This window comes from Danaus plexippus, chromosome 25, assembly GCF_018135715.1.
Source record: "Danaus plexippus chromosome 25, MEX_DaPlex, whole genome shotgun sequence".
Lineage (NCBI taxonomy): Eukaryota > Metazoa > Arthropoda > Insecta > Lepidoptera > Nymphalidae > Danaus > Danaus plexippus.
The window spans coordinates 817162-834558 of NC_083553.1; the positions used below are offsets into that span (position 1 = coordinate 817162).

At 30.7% G+C, this 17397-nt stretch overlaps 2 protein-coding genes across 2 annotated transcripts; one reads left to right on the top strand and one right to left on the bottom strand.

Moving 5' to 3' along the window:
• The first annotated feature begins 365 nt into the window (after nt 1–365).
• Nucleotides 366–9436, top strand: LOC116775325 (uncharacterized). The gene is made up of 9 exons (XM_032668206.2): nt 366–560; nt 3541–3646; nt 5215–5341; nt 5789–5877; nt 6177–6231; nt 6578–6771; nt 7064–7215; nt 8295–8426; nt 8743–9436. The coding sequence occupies exons 1-9, from the start codon at nt 537–539 to the stop codon at nt 8896–8898; spliced, it is 1035 nt and encodes a 344-aa protein (XP_032524097.1). The 5' UTR covers nt 366–536; the 3' UTR covers nt 8899–9436.
• Nucleotides 9437–10090: 654 nt separating this feature from the next.
• LOC116775086 (facilitated trehalose transporter Tret1-like) lies at nt 10091–17315 on the bottom strand. The gene is made up of 9 exons (XM_032667896.2): nt 17098–17315; nt 14831–14940; nt 13254–13373; nt 12888–13043; nt 12450–12617; nt 12116–12245; nt 11126–11355; nt 10669–10863; nt 10091–10483 (listed from the first exon to the last, which is right to left on the bottom strand). Exons 1-9 carry the CDS (start codon nt 17159–17161, stop codon nt 10193–10195), a joined length of 1464 nt encoding a protein of 487 aa, XP_032523787.2. The 5' UTR covers nt 17162–17315; the 3' UTR covers nt 10091–10192.
• Between the last annotated feature and the right edge of the window lie 82 nt (nt 17316–17397).

A 17397-nucleotide genomic window follows, 5' to 3' on the forward strand; every position in this document is an offset into this window, starting at 1 on the left:
AATGTATTTTTTTTCTGGTAAACTCTAAATGTATTTTTTTTCTGGTAAACTCTAAATGTATTTTTCCAGTTTTTGTTTGCAGACAACATATATTCACTTGGGAATTTTTTTTTTTCTTATGTAATTACGGATATTCCCAAATTGTCTTTTCAACAAAAAAAAAACCTTTATTTTATTTTTCTATAATAAGATAAGAATATATAGATAGGTAGGCTATATTATTAAAACACGAAAATATAATTTCCAAAGCCTAATTTCGTCACTTCTAAGCTGTTAATGATTTCATTGCATTAAAATTCACCTATACGTCAAATCCGTGTGAGTCAATTTAATTAAAACCATTGTTTTTCCTTTTTATTTCGACGCTTCTGTATAACAGCGAGAACTGTCATTATATGTTGTTGTTATTATTTTAATACGAGATCTGATTCAGTGTCAAACAAGCGAGTGTAGCGTCAAGGTCCTCACAAAATTACTTTATTAAAACTTTATAATGATTCTCTTTTAAAATATTGTGTTCAAGTGTGATCGAAGTAATGGACATTGGACGCGCATTCAAGGTATAGTACAACATAATATTATTATGCAAAATAAACTGACATACAAAATAATTTACACATTAATCAATGAATCCAGTTTTATTTACCCACGGCCAGCCATAAAAAAAAATATTGCAATGACAACCAGTTCTAGCGCTGACTTTTTATGGTAAAATCATCTTCTAAATATTCGTATATAATTTTTTTAGATTTTAAGTAATGAAGTAATAGTCCTTTGTGTGTTTTTGTACATAAAAGTTATAACCTAAACTAGTAAATGTGGAATCGGTGTATGTTACAACAAAGGCAACCACTGTTATATACCCATTCATTTCAACCAAAGACTAATTTTACTTTGTGAAATAGATTTATAATAAAGGATGGACACATCAAATACTATATTGTATATAATCTAATTTAGTGAAATAAATCATATATATTTTTAATATATAAAGGCTTAATAGTGTCACATTTTGTTAATATCCACTAAGATTAATGTAACATAGTGACATAACAAGCATCTATCCTCCTCAAGCTATAAAGGCGTCTCGTTCTGTAAATGTCAAAGTTGTTAACGATTTCTTGTCTAATGTGTAGTCACTGATAACTATTACTTTAATCGCTTACTTCTAGCGTTCTATTAAAATTATTTTATGTAAGATTATAGAATCGAAAATATATGCATATTGATAATTAATTATACAACACTATAAAGAAACGTCAAACATAATATTTTAAATTTATTAAATAAAAAATAAAAAAATGTTAGGACGAACAAAAGAAAGGCTGAAGGGAGAATAACATATTATTTATATCATTTATGAAAAATATCTTCTAATATCAGATTTAATGTCAGAGTTATCAGAATTTAGGTCATATTATAATTTTTGTCAAAAGTAATAAACAAAAAGTAAATTTCACGTCCGAAGTTTTAAAGTACGATGTAAACGTAAATCTTAATCTGCAGTTTTAAGTGAAAATGTTTCTTGCATGAACTTTAAGACCGCGGACTCAAATGAGTTCTATGTAACACAAAATATCTATACTTATCTCGCCTTTGACAATAGATGAATTTGTGTGAAAAAGAGATGAAAAGGGATGAAATAAAATGACAATACTATGAAATAATGCAGTGAAATTAAAATGGCCGTAAATTCTATAATTGTAGGAGTGATGGAAAAAGATATTTGTGCGAACTGGTCCGGATAGTGAATTGAAAAATGTGTCTTAGTTGTTAATGATGGACTAACAGTAGTTGTAAAAGTGACCAAAGGAGATCTAGTGCGGAATTAGGAAAGTATATCTCAAATAGTGTGTGATGTGACGTGAAAGAGAAATAATCGGAAGACTTTGATATTGTGGTGATCAATAACGCTGGTGATGAAGAGACAAACGTTGGCGGAGACTTTAATGCATAGCAGAAAAGAGTAGATGCTGGTTACTAAGAAGTGCATGGAGGGTGAGGCTTTTTAATTCAAAATTGTGAAGAGGGAGCTAAAATCTACGTGGTTACTGCCAGTTTTTGGCAGTACAAATTATGAAGACTGGACAAGCCGTTTGACCAGATGGAATAATGGTGGGTGTGAATTCTTCACCAAGGACAGGTGATCCCGGATCAATGGCGTTACTGTACACTGGTATCCATCTTAAAAAAATAAAAGTTACGTAAAGTTTGTGACAAATATTGAGGAAAAAAATACTTATCGCTTTGTGTGATTGCTTTGGAAATATTGTTAGGGGCAAGGTTAAGAGGAGAGAATGAGGTCACACTGAACCAATTATATATTTATACAACAATACAGAAAGCGACCAGAAGATTTTAACAATTCATATCATCAGCTATATTTTTTTAATCTTATTCACCACCAACAGAACTACAGAAGATCTTATCATGGCTTTCATTTTGTTTCACTACACAGATTATTAAACAAATACGTATTCTTTATAATCATATATAAATAAACCGTTAAAATTTAAAAACATGTATAGATAATACACCAAAACAGATACCATAAATGAATAAAATATTAATATTTACAATCAAATTATCAGCATCGTCGCTACTTTAAAACTATAAACAGGAAATAGGCTATTTGTCAAAAATACCCATAGGGGCAACCGGGCAGACGGTCTACCTAATGGAAAGTAGTCACCGTCGCCCATGGACATCTGCAACATAAGGGGTGCTGTAAATGCGTTGCCGGCCTTGTTTGTGAAGGAGCCACCTGAACACTTCATGTGTGAAAGCCTCATATTGTAGCTTTCTGGGAAAACCTCGAGTGGAAGATCATTCCAGATCCTGCACGTACGTGGAAAAAATGACAGCGACGCACGTAAAGTCTTGCAACTAAATGCATCTAGGTGATGTGGATGAAATCCGACCCTACGACGAGTAGTGTGATGGTAGAAAAGTGACGAAGGCACTGTATCAAACAGTTCCTCAGAACACAAGACTCGGGGTTCTAGATCGTCTATCAGCATGGGATTGCTGACAATACGAACTGCCCGAGGTTGTATGGAGTCAAGTGGAAGATGTTGGTACTGTGGGGCACCGGACCAGAAAAATGAACAATACTCCATGTGGGAACGAACCTGTGCTTTGTATAAAAAATCAAGTTTCCTGGCGTGAAGTACCGCTTCGCTTTACTCAGTACCTCTAGTTTTTTTAGAAAAGAATACAAACATTAATATAAAAATATCACCTGAACTCTGTTAAATCACTACATTTAATCAGATAATTAGAACTTATATTTTATTATAAAATAAATTATTTTGTGTTTTTCTCTCTTCAGCTCTTTAATTGTATTTTTGCTAAAATAATTTTTGGTAGGTAACAAAATTTCAAAATCTTTTCTCGAAAGAAACTATGTATCTTTGACATTTATTTATTATGTGTTATAATTATGACTATGTATTTATTTTCGATCATTTATTCTCCAATATTAATAACATCTAATAATTTTAATAGATAAAACAAAAAACATTTAATTTTTTTTATCAGATGCTGGTGTTTAGCAAGGTCGTTATCATCTTGTGGGTTGCCGTGGAAGTGGTCGCTGCCCAAGCAGACACTACCTCAGATATAGACTTAACGCCACTTTTAACAGGTATTAAAGCAACATGAATGTATTATAATTTTAAAAATACTACACTTCTAGCTACACTATAACATGCATCCATTATTTCTGAAGGCCTCAAAACCTCGTTCCTCAAAACCTATCTATAAAAGATACAATTCCTCCTATTTTATGAGATATATCTTTAAATGAATACCAAAATTAAATTAAAATTTGAAAATAAAAAGCCTTAACTCATTTTAGTAACAAATAATAACACGAATTTTTGACAAAGGGTCGAGAGAGAGTTTTTTTTAGATGATTTGAAACTTCATATTTTTTTTTGTTCATTTTTTTCATCCTTGTTCAATTTCCAACTCATTTCTTCACCTCACCTTATACTTACCTATACACACTCTTATCGTTGTTTATAATAGTGAATTCTGCAGTTTTCGTACGCCATTTAACTGGATTTATGATTAAGAAGCTAGTCTGAAGCTAGTGACGTGGATTGAACATTTTCGTTGACGTGAATTGTTCGTGTTATGAGGAAAATAAACTACTTAATAGTATCAGCTTATCCTTTAGCTCCTTTCCTGGAGTCATATTCGTAAGAATCAAAAGCTTTTTCTATTGCTTGGAACGCATGCACGGAGTTCTTTACTTTAGAGGTTTTTTCATTCCGCGAACAAATATCTGCTTATTTATTATCTTATAAAGATCGCATTTGGTTCCAAAACTTCTCTGTATGTTCTCATCTGATGTTACATACGTCATTATTGTATTGAAATTTATTTGACATTGACTATAAAACTCATGGGCAGTTTTATTTTCTTAAAGTGCAATTGAAAGGTTCATTGCATAAGATAATTTATTTCTTTAATCAGAGAAGTTGTCAAAAGTTCTTCTCCCGACCTAAATGTCCGATATACCTTTGGAATTAGTAATAGCAATAGTAATTTCCGTAATTTTATTTAGTATCCCTTTTAATAAAAATAAGTTAGTAATTAAAATTATAGTTTTCTTTTTCTGATGTCAAAATATCTCAACTCAAATGGCCTTGTTTTCATCGTGTCTGCCGTGATCATTGCTATTGCAAAGGAACCGAACCGTCGGGAGTATGTAGTTTTAAAATAATAAAAAAAAACTTGCAGTGCAACCGAAAATATTAGGTTTTTTTTGAACGCTATAAAAGTATGAGATCATGGCTCCATAATATGCTCAAAACGATTGCTTTTTTTATGAAAACAAATAAAAAATTATATATTTTTTACAAAAATAAAGCGCGTGGTGTATCCGAATAATATTAGTTTGTTTTAAAAAACAAAACCATTACCAAAATTAATCGAATTTTTATGCCTGACATTTATATAATTATTTAAGCAATCGTGTTTCTGTATTACGAAAATTAAAATTAAGGTAATATATCATAATCTTAGGTGAAGGGTAATATTATTTATAATGTTATTAATACCGATGCTATTCATCATCATCACATTTACATTGCTGCAACATTATTATACATTAAATAATTATATCTCGATTTATATATAAAAAATATTATAAATAATATGAAATATTGGATAATTTAGAGGAAAATAATACATGTAAGTTTTCAGACCACTTCGGAAAGTATGTGAAATGCACTACCAAGCATGGTAAAGAGGGTCAGTGTGTCAACGAGAGATTCTGCAATCAAGATCACGTTATTTTACCAGGAGGTGACATTGAAGACATCGATCTTAGGTAAAACTTTGATGGAACAGAAACTCAGACAATAGATACGCAATAACCCTGAATCTGAATAAGAGAATAAACATTTTCTGCGCTCCTCCGGTGACGCTGTAAAAACAGCAGGGCTAACAGCAATAAACATAAAAAAAGAGCATGTTATGTAACGAGTAGGTTTAAGTTAATTGAAATAACTTGTATGTTATGGTTAATTTTGTAATTTCAAATTGGGCATCATCGTGAGAAAATGTATACATTGATGCACTTGCTCGAATGAGTGATAATACTTATTCTATGAGATCAGCCGTTACGACGTGAATAGTTTTCTAATTGGCATCCTTCACTTTAGCCCTACTCCGTGGCCGTATTTAACATAATGGGACGATATACCTAATAAATGTTTCATTTAAAAAGAGGAATTTATTTAAATGGACTATATATGTACTTGTAAATCTTTTTCAGAGAAAAACACGTTTGTGTTGGAGAGCTGGACTGGTGTTGCTCTGTTGAACTATTGAACACACCCACACAAGCCAAAACTACACCTAATGGTAAGGGAAATTTCATCCTCTCTTGTTAAATAGTCTTTTATTAATCTTTGTTTTTTAAGTGATCAACAATATTTATTAAAAAAATAATTCTTATCTATGAAATGATTTGTAAAAACGACAAAAAATTGCATATTTTTTAAATATCTCTACGTTTAAACTGCCTGTAATTTTATGTGTATGTATAGCTTTTTTATATGTAGTTCTATCTGTATATAAACATTTCTTCAATATTAATCCAGTCATTTAGTTGCAAACTGTGATTTTATTGTGTTATCCAAATATAACTATCGCCATTCCAGATAGGTGTCTAGCGACAAACGATGAGGAGAGTTCGTGGACTGTGGCGCTGTACAAGTTAGTTCCAATATATTTATAATAATAAACTAAAAAAAGGTCTTATGCAACAATGGTGTTTTAAATTATAACAAATGAAAGTACAAATCATTTCTAAAAAAAAAAAATACACTGAGGGGTTCAATGAACTAAGACGTTTGAAAATTGTTGCCTATAAATATCATTTACAATTTTATCAATGTTTCGTGGTGTGACATTAAATGTTAGCTCTTCAATTTTCTCTTAAGTTTTACTGTTGTGTGCCGGGATGCGCTATAGATTTTGAATCATTTGTAAGTCAACAATATTACAAAAATAAGTACGGCAAGAATTTCATCGGGGGATTCTAAGACTAATAGTTTTACAGGTTGCAACCAGAAAATCCACAATCATCGCGTCTCTTCTGCGCCGGTGTCCTCATCTCTTCAAACGTGGTGCTCACTTCGGCGACCTGTCTTCTAGCAGCACGTAGCCACAAACTGTATGTTCACGCGCCCGCCTCAACCGTTAAGAAGAATTACACGGTCCAATACCGCGTAGCCCATAAAGATTATAATTCTGGTATTAAATACACTATGGCGTATATTGTAATAAAATTTTTTGGAAGTATAGAAAATTGCACTGGCATTAAACTGTTTTTTTTTTTCATAGCGTGTTCATTGTACTGTTTCGAAATTAAGTAGTTTTTTATTATTTTAAAGGTTTTTCTTCTGCTGTCCGCCTTATTAAAGTAGATTCTATTAACAAAATATATTTTCTAAAAAAAACTTACCGACTTTAACAGAAACTTGATCGTGAATTTACTGAAACAAAAAAGTTTATAGTTTACTAAAGCCCATTGATTATTTTTCAGGTACACATGTACATGACTTCGGTATTTTGGTGTTGGAGAAAAACGTTGAATGGGGCGACGAAAAGCCAAGGAGTGCCTGTCTCGACTTCATCACCAAATTACAAGGGGACTGTTTAGCAACAGGATTCAGTAGTGACTTTGATGTCGCGACGGTAATTATTACTAACAAAATAAATGTACGTGCAGTCCCTCCTCGCGGAAGAAGTGAAACTTCGTGATGTTGAAATGAAAACAGGAAGGGGTAGAAATTGATTTTTAAGGAATTTCTAGTGTTCCTTTAAGACAAACATTATTAACATTACTTACAAGTTACAATTGATTGCCCGCATGCTTTCGAGTGCTACGCATTCCCTCTCGCTCTGTCTTTTTTATCCCCCCCCCCCCTTTATATATTTCTAATGAAAATTTTTTTTAGAGATACTTTTTTATATAGTATTATTATTAGTATGAAGTGTAGTAACTTGCTTTCCGATGAATACATAATTGTACCTAGTTTTTTGTATTGTAATAAAAAAAATGTTTTAGTCAAATACTCCCACATACAAAGTTCAATTAGTACTATTTAAAGAACAAATCGATTGATATGACGATATGTGATGTAACATAATATTGATATTCAAAAAGCGAAGAGATAATATTATGAACGCCTGAGTTATAAAGTATTGAGGACAAGTACTTTTAAGATGTAAATCTTGATAATCTTTGGTTAATAGAAATTATATGTTTCTCGAAAAGAGATGCAACATGACCTTCTCAAGAGCATTCTAAACTAAAATTAATCAAAATATTTTATATTTTTAATTCTTCTGTTATTATCCTTAAAGTTATAAAGGAAATCTTGGCAATAGTAATTGCCTATAAATATATATTTAAAAATATTGCGTAGTGGGCTAGAATTAGGCGGAAAAATTTTTTTTCTTCGTTTATTTAGGCGATAATTAACGTGTAGAGTATATTTTGATTAAATCACTCACAAAAAATTCTGCATGCCTCTATATCTGTGTACTTTTCTGAAACCATCTGAAGTTATCAGAATTACTATGTCTGAAACTAACTAACATACGCATTTTTTATTTGACTCTGAATTATCCGTTTTAAGAATAAAGTAAAGCAAAGCAAAAAAAATATTTGTTAATGCGAAACTGTTTACAATGTTAAATACTACATCATGAGTAGTTCAAGATATTGTATAATAAATTATCGTTGAGCCTTAACGTCTGTTACCTTTCAGACATTATTGACCGTCGAGCAGAAGGGTTGTCGTCCCAAACAAGATCCAGGCGACGTGTGTTGTGGCACGAACGTCAGTGACTCTGACGATTGCATCATAACCCCCGGCGCGCCAGTGCTTTGCCTGTCTAGTGTATGTTTTTCAGGAATTAATTAAAAACTATTAAGCCATATACAATAAATGATTATGTTTTATTCTGTATCTTTATTTCTTTCTCTTTCTTATTCTGTGTATAGATTATGTGTAAATATAACTATTTCTTTGAAATATTTCTTTAGCCTAATTATTATTTTACAAAATATATGACTAGGATGTTTTAGTCTGTCATTAACTGTTTAGACTATGTCTTTTATACTTCTATATTAAAACTTCTCTCTCTCTCTCTCTCTCTATCTCTAGTAATATATGTAACTCAAATGATAAGTCTTTATTACTTTGTGTCTTCCAGGACAAAGTGCTGACGGTAGTTGGAGTATCAAGGTCGGTGTGTAAAGATAACAAAAGAGTCAGCATCGGAGAACTGTCTTCAGTCAAAACGTGGCTTCAGAGTGAATTACAGAAAATTAATCTCCAACAAAGTGTGTATACTTATAAAAAGTTATGATGTTTAAATTAAAATCTAAATTAAGGTTATGACGTCGTTTACAAAAACGCATACGACTTAAATATAGTTTGCAATGTATTATATAAAATAACAAAAACAACCTCCTTAATATAGTTGTAAATAATAATGTTTATGTTGTATTTTTCTAAGCATTTCATTTCCTATAGATAGATTTTATATCGTCTCGTTTCAAACCAATCGAACAATTCTGCATCAGTTTTAACTTTTAGGAACATCGCCTGATTAATAATTTCACTCTGAGTATTAAAAAAAGGAATCACAGAAGATAAAAAAATTTAAAAAAAATGTTATTGATTTTAAAATTATTTCATAAATAAAAACCTTCATGTTCTCTACGTACATAGGCTTTATTATATTTTAATATTTAATTTAACTCTAGTTTGTATTGTTTTGTCATAAAGGTCTATCTCAATGTTATTTATGAGTGGTCTCAAAAAATTATTTATAAAATATATGTTATTAAGATCTAAGTATTTCGTTAGTATTCATTATATTAAACTAATATTTCTCGGCTTTACTACGCGTTTATAATTATTTCTAACACCATACTCGCGGCGTTTCGGTTACTTTGCAGCAGAGAGATCACGGGCAGACGAGACGTGCTCGAAAAGTATTATGTTTATTTCAATATATACGTCATTATTATAGTTCATTAACAATATTAGTTTTTGCATATGTTTGTAAATCTTAATATGGATGCTGTCTAACGGTGATGAAAAAAGTATAAGGATATTGATCCTTACACATAAGTAGTTTTCTAAATTAGGTTATTGGTAAAAATTCAACTTTAAATCATTCATATTGGACATCACCTCGAAATAATGAATACACTGAATTAAGAACAAAATGTTTTAGCCCAAATCCATCAGATCCCTGCAAGGAAAAATTGGTAGTAATATGTAATTAGATAATTTTTGTATTATTCAAATCATATCTTGGACTTCACGCTCGTATTGAAAATAGATGAGAGAACAGTATTTGACCCCTATCATAAGTAACTATTATAGTAGTTATGTTGTCATAAAATAAATAAATTCACGAAAATGTTCTATCAAAAAAAAATTAGGACCACCTTTAATTAATATTTTGAGTCTCAATTCAAAACTGTAATAAAGGTCTCACGTACCGGTATAATAAATAAAAGAATGAGGTAAATAAATAAAAGTAAATATTATGTGATAACTCTTAATTTATAAGAAACCAACAATTTTATACAAAGTTTCAATCCTTAGCCTTACAAAACTAACATTATTAATTAATTAAACTAAATCGTTCAAATTCGTGACACTTCTCTGTCTTTTGTTTCAACATATCTTTCATCATTAATAATCCCCATCAAATCTTTCTTCTTTACGAGATCTTTGTAAATATCTTCTAGACTTCTGGCTCTTGTTTCTGGTATCGCCAATATCACGTATAGAGCCATCAGGAGACAAAGAATACCAAAAAAGTAAAATGAGACGTGAATCCCAACAGCATTGGCTAGAGACTTGAAAAATAACAGTTGCACAAAGTCAAATAATGACGCACATGCCATGGTTATTGCTAATATCGTTCCACGGTACTGCAAAAAAAAACTTGGTTTATTTTTGGATATATCAGATTTTAATGTAAGAAATAATATCATCAAAATGATTATCATGTAACTCTACTCGCATACACGGAATTCGCACAGCTAAAAATCATATGCGAATCTTATGTGTATATCATTTTGATATTATATATTATGATGTTATAAACAATACTTACTCTGAAAGAGAATATTTCTCCCGTTATGACCACGGACATGGGTTGTAGACCGGAGGAATCGCAGAAGATGCAAACACACAGCGTAACCAGTGGCAACCAGGAAGGTGCTAGGATACCATTATCACGTAGAAGGAACCAAGACGCCAGTGTGCACATACTGATACCAGATAGAAGGGACGTTGTGAAGAGCAGCGGCTGCGAAATTATTTTTGGATGAAATAAAAGACTTAAGTGCTCTTTGATCATACAATGTTAATAAGAATAACCCTGAAAGAACATGTATTTTCCTGATACTATTTTATAAGGAAATATTATCGGTTACAAGGAAATTGATGAAAAGCATTTATTTCTTTATTTGAACACACTCAAGTACAGTTTAAAAAAGTTGATTCCAGACTGAAAAATGTATGAAGAATAAAGCAACATTTCAGTTAATAAGGGCACACAATTTTTGTACCTTTCGCCCAGATTTCTCGACCAAACTGGAAGCCAACGCTGAACCGAGTACTTGAACACCCCCCAACAGCATGGCTTGTTGATTTGGACTGAGACGTAGATTATTGTCACTGGATGCTAGACTGAAGATTTCCCCTGCGAAGTTGAGAACTGGCACCGCACCACAAGCTTCTCTGGACAGTGTCGTCACCATGGCTATTATAAAAGCCCTGAACAGAATTTTGTCTTGATCTGAAAAAAAAATTATGAAATCATGTGAGATTTAAGATATAAGCATACAACAAAATTATCTATGTAAAAGTATTCTATATCCATCTTTTAAAATGTTTACACATTACCATGTAACATTTAACAAATGTCTTCGAAACCTGCGCAGAGGATTGAAAATTGTTTATCTCAAAAATAATTTCAAAGCCCGGCAGGCAGCAAATAAAAAAAATATTAATTTTGCATTTTAATCTAAGTATTTTATTTTAAATATGATGTTGTTTATTTTGATAAAGAAATTTTCCTCAAAATGTAATCATATATATCAAGGTTATTTCAAAGTATGAGAAAAGTCAATATTTAGCCCGTGTCATAAAGATCTCACTGTTCTTGTTAGCTTAATATCTTTAATATTTATTTATACTTACTAATACTAATGATACTTTGACCGATAAATCAAATGTCAACGCCCGTATATTATAATAAGAATAAGCAAAATGTGAGAAGGAAAATAGTTCTGAAAATTCAAAAGTAATTGAAGGAAAAAAATAACTGAGAAAGAGATTCTCTCACTGATTTAAAGACTTTCACAGATTTTTTTTTAAAGAAGCTTCCTATGACCAAAATCCCCAATAAAATCCGAACCTTATCTATATCTCTTGTATAATTATGACCTTTATACTGGGTTAGTTTAAGGGTTATTTTTGAACGGATCTTATCTCAGAAAATCACAGGTGCATGCACCTGAATACAAAGTAGTAAATAAATAAGTGACTTAACTTACATATATCCTTCAGTAAAAAATTGTTGGATTCATCTTTGTTCTGTTCAGCCCTGATCAAATCTAGTTCTTGTTCGATTTTGGGATCACCAGCTGGTCTACATCTCAGCCATGATAAGGCTCTGGTGGTATCCTTAAACATAAAAGTAAATCTTTGTGGTATTTTCATATGATTTATAGAATTTTTAAAGTAGGTATCAAGCGCCCAATAAAGCCATTATAATATTAACGAATGGATATTTGTCTGAATATTTAAGTTTAATGAAAGTTTGAAAGAATTCAAGTTCTTAATATATTAATTAACGTTTTATTTCCTAAAACAAATTTCAATTGTTACCTCAATTCTTCCTTTCTTGAGCAAGTAGGAAGGGGAATCAGGCATTAGTATGAACAACAGTATATGTATCCCAGGAATAGCTAGACATATCCAGAGTATAGAGTTATAACTTAAAATATCCCCTATAATATACAAAAAGAGGTTGCCGGTTGTTTGGAAAAGAATAACCTGAAAACATGAATTATATTACACAAACTCCATAAGCAACAAAAAAAATTAATGTCCGCAATAGGTCCAATCTAATACAATGAGACCAATGTGAGTAAAAGTATTGCCAACAAATATATAAAGAAGCTATCACTATCAGTAATATAATATGTCGTGTATGGGATCAGGAATGAATCTAAATAACGTATATTATTTTGCTAGTATTGACTAATCGGAGTGTATCCCAAATCAGAGCAATTAAATCCGAGCTGTCGTTCAGTGATGTATTACCAAGCATCCCAAGGCGCCTCGGATGTTGTCATCGCTTATTTCCTTGGTGTAAATAGGGCACGTGACGTAGGAACCTGCCATACTGATCCCAACTAGCGCTCGGCCCAGAATCAAGACCCAAATGTTGAAGGACGAGAGGAGAAGAATCCAACTTATCTACATGAAAGACAAATTTTATAGAAATAAAAAAAGCATTGTCGCAAAATCATCTCATACAAGCTATGATATATGTTCCCTAAATAATGTAATTTGTAGCATTAAAAAAGGAAGTACTTCGATGTTTGATCGATTAGATTATAAAAACATATTATTTGCGAAACAATATGAAGGACCAAGAAGGTTTACATAAAATGTTAAAATAATTACCGCTGACGATATCGATATAAGTATCAAAGCTGTCTTCCTCCCCCACTTATCTGTTATGACAGCCATGAGAAGATCACATGGGATGCAAACCAAGTATGGAACTGATGCCATCCATGACACCTGGAACCAGGAATTTACTTTGAATTTAAGGCAAACAAAAACCTTCCGAATGGAATGCGAGAAAGAAATTTAATTTGACATGATTAGCTCTAGCTGTTTCAGAAACATAAAATGTTATTTGATGAACCATATTTTATTGAGTTGCATAATTTTTTTCCGAGGAACGCAAACTTATCTTCACTCGTCCAATTTGCTGTTGAGGCGTTAATTTTGCACCTCCCAAACCTTGTACATTTAAAACCTTGTACGTATAAAGTTATTTTATCAAACAATTTTAAAGAGATCTTAAGTATTAGAGCTAGGCCACAAATTGTCTTGTATGCATATTCAATCTATAAATTTAAGTCTATACAGAAATTTAAATCAATCAATTTTATATATTAAACAGCATTTTTACAAGTTTATTACGAAATATTTGAAGAGGAATTCTTACTGTACAGATAGTTTTCAAACATTCTGTTTTAGAATATTAGTGAGGTAATCATTCGGCCTTTGATAAATATTCAGTAATCTTTGTGTAGAAATTAGGACTGGACTCGATATTTTTGATTAACCATTCACACAATTGACCTTAATCAAAATGTTTGCTATACCAATTGCCCTCAATTGTAAGCAAAATTTTTTTTTTCATAAGTCTATTCGTCACGTGTTTTACAAATACTCTTTTTAAATATGTTAATAGGACATTTAATTCTTCACAAACAAATATTCGTTTAAAAAAAATGTAGAAATTGCCTCTTAATTGGTTTTTATACACACAGGAACCATATAAGTTTAGTATATGTACCCAGCTTTATTAACAACAGTTTCATAAATTATTTAGTTTCTCTATATTATAAATTGATCTGTTTGTACTAGACTTCTTTGACTGCGAAAACATATTTTTCCTGACCATTAAAAAAACCTATAACGTCATTATTTGCATAAAAAACTAAGCTTCCTCTTAAATATGAACATTGGATATAAGTTATATTAGCGCCAGATTGTCAATTGTTTCAAATTAGACAATACAGTGAGTATGTACGTATTTATTTTATACTACCTACCGTTTTCTGGCGATGTGTAATATCTGTTTTTTTTGTCGCTAGCGCCAAATGTCACTGGATGAGAAACTTAATTATTAAGTATATCTATCTCAAATCAAGCTTTTGTTTGTTGGAAATATAAATCAAAGTTATAAAGCTGTTATTATTGTAATACAAATTCGTTCTTCTTTAATTTTCTGTATAGAATTAAATAAAGTTTTTTTTGTCTAATATCGAGGTTTAAAATACTAGCAAACAGTCAGCCCCATTCACTGATAACCACTTACTTAGGCACATTACTGTGGCGTGTTTTGTGGGAAACAACTCAACTGCTTACAATTAAATGGTCCCAGATTTTAACTTATATTCAACCGTCTCTAAGTGTATGAGATGTTATAGATTTAGGATGTTTGCATCTTAAATCTTCATTACCTCTAAATCGGTTAAAGGGGTCCCTCTGGGTGAATCTTTTGACTGCAGAAGAAGTGTCATAGGTGACATCCACCCAACGCTACATCCATAAGATAGTACGGGCAAATTTACTGTAACAAAAATACATGTGCTTAGATACCTTCATACAAGAAAGTGTAAGTTACAGTTAATTTATCCTAATGATATTAGAAAAGCGAAAGTTTGTTGGGATTTATGGGCGTATAAATGTTTGAGGTTCCTTCACGGAGAAACTAAGTATCGGATATGTTTGCAACTTTACAGTAACGAAGCTTAGACATCACAATGAGACATAGGCTATTATATATTCTAAAAAGTTGTGTGGTTCCCTGAGGATATAAAAATGACTGCTATTATAATCACGTGACGCATATAGATGTCGCTACTAGTTGATTTTCATATATTTGTAGTTATATTTGGTCATAGTTCTAAGACTTGTATACATGTCTCTCTAAGTCTAGCTTTTACGCCTACCCGGATAAAGTCGCATTCAAATACAAGAACTCCCGTAAATGTTATCGATAAGGCGTTAAAATTGTATCTATTGTTTTCATATACTAAATAAAAAAAATAATAAAATACGCGTAGTAATCCGAAAATATTAGTTTCTTTTTAATCGTCTTATCTAATAATTATTACTAAATATGACAAGAATAAAAAAATATTATTCTATATTTAAGGATATTATATATTATTATATAGATAGATTATAGATTATATATACTACGGACGGACAGTAAAGGAAAACATCGTGAGGAAACCTGGTCTTATAATTTCAAATTATGAAATCGCCAACCCGTCTTGAGCAAGCGTGGTGATTAATGCTCTAACCTTCTCCATGTGAGAAGAGGCCTTTGCTCAGCAGTGGGCTCCTATAGGCTGATGATGATGATGATGATATACTAAAGATATTTACGTTGTTTTATTTCGTTTTTACAAAAGAATCATGTGTTTCCATTTAACATATTGAAATATCGAACCGTCGATGCTCAGAATACCTCGAATGAATATAAATTTATTTTTAAATATAACAACAACTAAATTTTTATTCAGTTCAGCAACACATAATTAAAACCTCACTGTAACACAATATTAATCAATAGGCATACTTAAATTCAGCAATTTATTTGAGAGTGTAGACAGATGTAGAGACATCGTGTAAAATATAAAAAATATGTTAAATACAAAAACAGTCGTATTGGACATAAAGATTCAAAAATATAAGTCCGTAATTTTAGTAGATCGCGTAAAGAGATAACAATTTACATAATTTATCATTGCAATAATTTTATATTCTCATTGCACTTAAATAAATAAATTAACATCTATCAGATAAATGTATTACTTGTTTTATTTGAAGACTTGTGATAACCGCAGCCTTTAGTAATGTATGAATTATCTTAAGTGCATTTTATTTTTAATAATAATTTATCATTTGCAATGCATTTATGTAATATTTTTTATTGAACATGTTAATAATGAACTAACACAGATAAATGATGCTTAAAATACACATGAAATATATATTTTTAATTTTGTCTATGGTTTAAAAGTGGCTCTGTGTTTGTAAAGTGTTAGACTCGAAGTTTATAGTGTTTTTTTTTTTTTTAATTTTTCTCTTTTTCATTTCTCCACAAAATTATTATACTTAATTTTTGTTTTTATTTATATATAATGAAATTTTTATAGATATATATATAAACTGAATGATACGCTTGGAACTAGATTTAAATGTAATTTATTAAATATATATACATATATATTATTAGGTAATGTATTCGATTGATTTAAATGTCTTATATACGGAATAACTGTGATGTTTACATTATAATGTACATATATCAACAAGAGTCAGAGCCTTAATTTTTTGCACAGTACCACAAAAACGGAAGACCTCAAAACTTTTGATATTCGTGAAGATAAATTATATAATAAGGAAGAATGAAATGAAATTATGATTTAATTATAATTTTAAGTTTAAACAAATATCCTTATAATAAACGTGATCTACGTTGTTCAATATGTCAAGGTTAAAATATTTACCGCTTTTGAAACGTCTCAGTAAAATAATTTTAAAATAGCTGTACAAATTTTAATTTTTTAGCTGTAACAAAAAATATATCGATACGCAAAATGACTATTCAAAATCAGAAGAACAAAATAGACATATTCTGATATACAGACCACATATATAAAGTCAGTACTTAAACATATTTATATTTTAAACTTTATAAAAAAGCTTTCCTTACTCAAGAGCGCACAAATTATTTGATTTATTTGTCCTCCATCTTGAAAATATTTTCTTTGTAACATTTTTAATTTATTTTTCACTATATATATATTGAAATTAATTATACTATGTACTTCATATTAATTTTTTCACTATGAAAAATCACACTGTCGTATAATATTTTTGTTTGGAAACTATGCAACGCGCTCTCGGCTTAGACTGATGTGAATTGTGGCGGCAGTTGTATAGTGACTATAGGCTGTCTGCTACTACGTTCATGTTTCTGTTTGGAGCTTGCGAATTAATGTGCTGTATCTTC

Bases quoted from the DNA above. Each gene is read 5' to 3' on its own strand.
- LOC116775325 (XM_032668206.2), top strand. From the start codon at position 537: ATGGACATTGGACGCGCATTCAAG. The intron at 6,232-6,577 runs GTTAGTTCCAAT...ATAGTTTTACAG, and splicing joins TGGACTGTGGCGCTGTACAA to GTTGCAACCAGAAAATCCAC. The intron at 6,772-7,063 runs GTATTAAATACA...ATTATTTTTCAG, and splicing joins CCATAAAGATTATAATTCTG to GTACACATGTACATGACTTC.
- LOC116775086 (XM_032667896.2), bottom strand. From the start codon at position 17,161: ATGTTACAAAGAAAATATTTTCAAGATGGAGGACAAATAAATCAAATA. The intron at 12,618-12,887 runs GTAATACATCAC...TCATGTTTTCAG, and splicing joins GAGGCGCCTTGGGATGCTTG to GTTATTCTTTTCCAAACAAC. The intron at 11,356-12,115 runs GTAAGTTAAGTC...TTTTTTTTTCAG, and splicing joins TTTTTTACTGAAGGATATAT to ATCAAGACAAAATTCTGTTC.